Consider the following 7,070-nt stretch of genomic DNA (forward strand, 5'->3'; position numbering starts at 1 on the left):
GAGAGGTGATGAAGGCTAAAGAAAAGACATATGATGAGATGTATGAGAGGTTGGACACTAAGGAGGGAGAAAAGGACCTGTGGGCTAAACAGAGGGACTGAGCTGGGAAAGATGTGCAGCAGGTTAGGGTGAGCGAGGAGCGTGTGTTGATCAGATGGTGTTGTGGAGAAATCTCAGAAAAACAAGCAGAGTCTTCAGAAAGGCAGTCAGAATTGAAGACTTTATTGCACAGCATAGACAACAATTGCAGAGCACATAAAGCTTGTCTCAGTTCATGAAGTGAGCCCTGAGAGTCCAGAGCCCCAAATATATTACAGTTCTTATCTCAAAACGCCCCCCTTCCAGATTAGTTTCCCAACATCTACTGTATTGAGGTTCCCATGATGTTTTCCCAACTCCTCACCTCTACCTTAAACAATCACCTGGTGTCCCAGACCTTCTCAAAACAATATTCTTGCCCCTGAAGACATCCCCATAACAGTCTTCTTTCCATAACAATATTTTTGCTGGCAGGACATATTTGCCCTCCGGCGATAAGCATCACCTTTTTACCCCTTTCTTTATTCTTATGGCCTAATCCTGGGCTGTTAAGTTCGATGGCCTTTCATTTGTTAATCAACTCCCAACTTAACAATTACGTTGAGAAACAATTAAATTGAGATCATGGGGACCCATAGATGAAAACTAACTGGACTGCCAAATTAACAATTCAATTAATGATTACTTGTTGCACTAGCGTCCTGTAAGGCTAAGGGTAACATAATAGGCGACTGTGCCAGTGAGTGGTAGCGTGCAGCTTCTCTGATAAGGGCTACGCTGTAAACAACCTTGACATGACACAGTGCTTCATGCTAGAGAGACGATAAAAAAGACTTTAAAAACTGTTTCTTTAAGCTCACTCATATATGCTATTTTATCTTATTATTATTATTATTATTATCACTAAGCTATATAAAGAGATATTGCCATATAAACTTAAATGCTACTGTAAAATATATATGTGCATACTAATATAGAAAGCCCATGAATGCAGACAGCAGCGCTGTTAAGTCGTGGCCCACAGCTACCCAGTGGTCTGACAGAAGCCAGGCTACTGCTTATTTCACGGCACATGTGCAGGAAAAAGTCCCCTAGCTGTCAATAATCAAATCTTAAGTCCCTATAGTGTTCAATACTAACTAATATCATAATACATTGTGTTTAATTTTATTGCCTAACTAAGGTATCAATGAACTCTAATGCTTGAATGCCATTTATTTGCTTATATATTTTATACGCTAGCTCAAGAGCTTAAACTTTATTCACACAGCCAAAGACCTTACATGCAGTTTGTTAAGTCTTATAAAGCTCGGCTCCTGCATTTTTCAAAGCAACGTTTGCTTGCTTTCCTCCTCAGAGGGCACATGATGACCTTGTCTCACAGCTCGACTCGCAGAAATTCAAAGCAAAGCAAGTAAGAAGGACAGGCAGGCAAGAGGCCTCTCTAACAAAATCAATGGTGTCCTTTTAAAGTTGTTTCAGGCCTAAACTTTTCAAAACTAAGAGCACAAAAACTAATAATGAAGCTCATTGATCCCTAATCAAAATTCTTAACAATGGAAAGATTACTTCAAGAGGATGATGAATGAAGGGAATGAGAAAAAGAGAATGTTTAATGATGTGGCGATAGTGAATAAGGAAGTGCACCGGATTAGCAAGGAGGATGTAAGGACAGCGATGAAGAGGATGAAGAATGGAAAGGCCGGTTAGTCCAGATGACATACCTGTGGAAGCATGGAGGTGTTTAGGAGAGATGGCAGTGGAGTTCTTAACCAGATTGTTTAAAAGAATCTTGGAAAGTGAGGGGATGCCTGAGGAGTGGAGAAGAAGTGTACTGGTGCCGATATTTAAGAATAAGGAGGATGTGCAGGACAGTAATAACTACAGGGGGATAAAATTAATGAGCCACAGCATGACGTTATGGGAAAGAGTAGTGGAAGCTCAGTTAAGAAGGGAGGTAATGATTAGTGAGTAGCAGTGTGGTTTCATGTCAAGAAAGAGCACCACAGATGTGTTGTTTGCTCTGAGGGTGTTGATGGAGAAGTAGAGAGAACGCCAGGAGGAGTTGCATTGTGTCTTTGTGGACCTGGAGAAAGCATATGACAGGGTGACTGAGAGGAGTTGTGTTATTGTATGAGGAAGTCAAGAGTGGCAGAGAAGTATGTAAGAGTTATACAGTGTGATAAGACAGCCCCCGGACACAGACAGACACCGAGTGAGATGGTTTGAATTTTTGTGATAAGGATGCTAAGAATGGAGGTGCCTGGGAAGAGGAAAAGTGGAAAGCCTAAGAGAAGGTTCAGAATGTGGTGAGAGAGGACATGCAGGTGATGGGTGTGACAGGAAGATATAGAAACAGATGATCCGCTGTGGGGACCCCTAACTGGAGCAGCCAAAAGAAGATTATTATTATTATTATTATTATTATTATTATTATTATTATTATTATCAACATCGCTTTTTGATTACATTTACATCACACTTGACATGAGTCTCCCTTGATGATGAGATGTTGTTTAAGAATTCCATTTACTGCTAATAAAATACAGTAAGTGCACAAAACTATTTGAAGACAAAACTGAAAACCTTCTGAAAAGCGTCCTTTTTCACAGCCCATAATTTACCACCAGAGCAGCCCGTTAAATCGCCAATGACACGCAGAACACGGGAAAGGCCCTGTGTAGGCTAAACGATGTTGCTGAGCGGGAGCGAGCGCCCGAATGTGCCCGTGACTGACGGGAGAGGGGGAATTGGCGTGTAAACGCAAGAGCACTAAGGCCTGTATTAACAATCACGATTTGTTTTGTCGCACTGAACTCCCCAGGACACCGACATATTACCAAAGATTCAACACACTGGCAGAATATGTCCAAGCCAGACCTTGCGGAACTGAGAGACGACAGCGCTTCGATATAAACTTATCGACAGTGATTCGAGCTGCAGCCACCGACACAACATAAATACGGTCAAATCGAAAAGTGAGCATCCTAAAATATAAAAAAATAAATAAATAAACACCGTGAAACAGGCTGGCCGAGTGGGTCCAGAGGGCGCCAGTCACAAAACCAACTGGGTGAAGATAACTCGACTTACTCGGACTCCTTTCTGTAGTCTTTATTGTCACATCTGATCAGGACTTGGCCATGAAGACACAGTCTTTGTCTTATCATGGAATGTACATTTGCATTAATAAATAAAAGGAGTTCATTGTTAAAATAATAATAATGAAAGATGCAAATCACTTAAACACTGCCATCTACTGGACAAATGCAGGATCATTTATAAACGTTTTGCTTTATTCTTAAAACCGTCTCTTTTGAATAAAGCAATACGAATTAATGATTATGAAACGCGACAAACTGGCACATCACACTGATAGCAGAAAGAATTTTTTGAAGATCATGTCAAAGTATGGATGCCAAAGAAAATTCATCACCATGGTGTGTGGCAAGTTCATTATTTGATGCAAGTTAACGTTAATGGTGACGCACAGGAGTCCTTCACTCTCTTAAATGTGTCTCCGTGCTGATGCTGTTCAGACTGATGTTCTCCACCATGACGATTGATGCTTTTAAAGACTATAATGTAGGCATTGGCGTTAGTTACCACAAATGGGAAACTGATCAACTTTAGAAGGCTTCACAAAATAAAGTAAGTTTAGGACAGACACCATCAGAGGATTTCTCCAGATCATAACTGTGGTCTCAATGCTGGTTCAAAGGCTGATAAGCAGTGCAGTGATGATAAGTTTTCTGATGAATGGACTGACTTTGGACTTATAATCAAGAATAAGAAGATTGAAGTAAACCATCAGCCTGCACCAGGAACACCATAAGTTGAACTAAACTTTATAATCAGCAGTCAAAGACTCAGTTTGGAGAACAGGTTCATGTACCTTGGCAGCTCACAGTCCCAGGGCACTGGCATTGATGATGTAGTAAACACCAGGACCACTAAAGCAAGTGTAGCCTCGGAAAGACTTCATATAACATCTGAAGCAGAAGAGGCGTAAGCTCACCGATAAAGCTGAAGGTGTTTAGGGTTGTAGGGCTCCACACTTTTCTTTCCAACTGTAAATGTGAAGGGTGTACCAAGAGATTCAACCATTCCCAAAACTTGTCTTTCGAAGTTCCTTTATGTTAAGTGGCAGAACAGAATTCCAGACACTGAAATTCTTGACATGGCTGGCTCACCATAACTCAGACTGCATCAGGATGGTTTTTAGGATGAAACTCTGGCCATGCAGACTAAGAAATTGTGGCTTGAGGTGTGAGGTGAAACGAGTTAGGGAGGTGTTGATGTATTTAATTGTAAACCCAGTTAGTGTTTTTATCGATTCTGGCACAACCCGTTACAACTCCAGTCGGTGCAGGACACACACGTGAAAGTGTGCAGTGAGGTGAATTGATTACAAGCCATTAGCAGTGCAGGAAGCAGAAGACACCAGCAGAACATGAAGTGGAGTTAAAGTTAGTGGTGTCAGCGCAGAGGGGGGATTCTGTGGTCATATTTGGAGTAGAGAGAACACAATCTGTGGTGTGGAAAGTTAACAGAGAAGAGGACGAGTTGGATAATTAGGATGATAAATGGCTGATTTGGAGGGTTCAGAGGAACTTTGCTGAAGATTAAGATACAACACCATTCTGTTTATATTTGTTATATTAACATTGTGGCAAGTAGAATTTGGTTCTCTCACAGACTAAAGTTTTTGGCTTTGAGGAATTCATAAATCGGTTATTTCAGCTTTACATTCTTAGCTGACATATTTTACAATTGGACTCAATAGATTTGTGGAAACAATTTTAATTATGTTGATGATTGGTGACAAAATAGGATTCACAGGCTTTACTATCGTGTACTTGATAGGTAGCATTTTTTAGGGCTATGTTCAGAAATTTAAAAGAAAAATGCAGAATACATCTAGGAGGGTAGAAGTTTCAGCTTTGCCTTCTTTGGTGTGTTTAGTGAACACATAACTCATCTGATTACAGTTTTTGCCCGTTGCTTGAACACTATAGACCCATGCTTAGACTAAAGTAACACAACTTGAAGCTTTTGTTACCATACCTCAAACACATGTACCCATACCTTACACAAAAGCGCTGTTTTGCACTGTAGTTGCATACTACACTCTATTTCATACATAAGACACTTCGTTCAAAAATGAAATCTCAGGGTGCCATTTGGAAAACACATGTATCCAAAATACAAAACACATCGGGTAATTGCAACCACTCAAATACACACCTGAAGGCACTTACTTGCAAAACTGAACACTAATTAGCCAACTACAAAAAGCCCTCAGTTCAGCCATTTCAAGAACTTGCTGTTGTGGACCTAGTGAGGGCAGAAATGCCATCCGTCTCCACCAGCTACGAAAGAAAATACTTGCAGACAGGCAAGTGTTCAACAACATAAACCATGTGAGCATCACCACCATCAGACGCATCTTGGGAAAACACAGCATCACCATGAAGCAGCTCTACAGAGTCCCATTTGAGAGGAACAGTGACAGGGTCAAAGGACTTCGAGCTGAATATGTACGGGTAAGTGTAACTGTCCTTTACATTTACAATACAGTATTGGTGAAATCCAGTAGCAGCTGAATATGTACCATATCAGTACCACATGGATCCATTCTGAGAGCTACACAGGTACCTGTGTGCTGGGGTGAGGGTTCTGTATGTGTAGCACTGTAGTACAGTAATATGTTCTCTTTTTTTTTTTACAGAGAATCTTGGCCATGGATGGAGCTGCACAGCCTCATGAATTCATTTTCCTTGATGAAGCTGGATTCGACCTGAGCAAAACAAGACGACGGGGTCGTAATATAATTGGCCAAAGGGCAATTGTGCACGTCCCAGGGCAGCGCGGGGGAAATATCACATTGTGTGCCGCCATAAGCCTTCGAGGGCTTCTGCATCATCATGCAAAACTAGGTCCATACAATAGCCAACATATATTCACATTTCTAGATGCTCTCCATAATATAGTTGTACAGAACAGACCAGATCAGCCCAGGTTTGTGGTGATATGGGATAATGTCAGTTTCCATCGGGCTGCTCTGGTCCAGGCCTGGTTCTCCAACCACAATCAATTTGAAGTGGTATACTTGCCCCCTTACTCACCATTTTCAAACCCTATAGAGGAATTCTTTTCGGCTTGGAGATGGCGTGCATATGACCGCCAACCACATGCCCGCATGCCTCTTCTGCAGGCAATGGAACAGGCCTGCGGCGACATTCAGGTGACAGCAATCCATGGATGGTTTCGACATGCAAAAGGATATTTTCCCCGGTGCCTAGCGGGAGAAGACATTGCTTGCGATGTCGATGAGGTCCTGTGGCCAGACCCCAACAAACAGCGGGATCCATGAGCCCACATATGCACAATTGTCATGATCTTTTGTGTTTACAGTATAGTGTTTTTTCTATTACTGTACTATGGGTTTTTTTTTTAGCTTTATCTGAATTCATGGTACTGCAATGTACAGTGCTGCAATGTACAATATTGAGTAGGCCTATTTGCTTTTTTGGTTGTTTGAAACTGTGTCTCCTGAAAATATGACTTCTGAATAAACAATGAAAATCAAAGACTGCAGTGTTTTATATAAAGTAGACTAGTGTGTTCTCCCTGATCTGATAGTGTTTGCATATGATGCAAGTATGTGTCATTTTGTCAACAGAGTTACATTTTGACAAAGGAATGTTAGGTTTTGATAGCAGAGTTTAGGTTTTGGGAGTAGAGTTTCAATTTGGCACAGATGTGAATGGTATATTTCCCAGTGTTGTGTCATGTTTACTTGTGTTTAGAGTTTTGGCACAATGAGCGAAGTTTTGAAAAATGTGTTCAAGCAACGGGCAAAAACTGTAATACCATCTTTCAATCTGAATTCACTTATTTTGTACTTTATTAAACTGTCTAGAGTTAACAGCTAAGCAAACAACCCTGTTGTTATTAAGTGAAGTCTTTAAATGGCAAAATGAGTGTCATGCCTCCAAAAAAAGCCCAACAAGCCGGCCATACCATGA

At 41.0% G+C, this 7,070-nt stretch overlaps 1 protein-coding gene across 1 annotated transcript in view; it reads left to right on the forward strand.

Annotated features, from left to right (window-relative positions):
* LOC120528886 overlaps positions 1-6,415 on the forward strand; it is a 40,610-nt gene extending 34,195 nt beyond the window's left edge. The window contains exons 6-7 of the mRNA XM_039752962.1: positions 5,381-5,585; positions 5,771-6,415. Coding sequence (XP_039608896.1) covers positions 5,381-5,585; positions 5,771-6,415 — 850 coding nt within the window. The remainder of the gene's footprint in view (positions 1-5,380; positions 5,586-5,770) is intronic.
* Positions 6,416-7,070: the final 655 nt, after the last annotated feature.

This window comes from Polypterus senegalus, chromosome 4 (genome assembly GCF_016835505.1).
Source record: "Polypterus senegalus isolate Bchr_013 chromosome 4, ASM1683550v1, whole genome shotgun sequence".
NCBI classification, from domain to species: Eukaryota; Metazoa; Chordata; class Cladistia; order Polypteriformes; family Polypteridae; genus Polypterus; species Polypterus senegalus.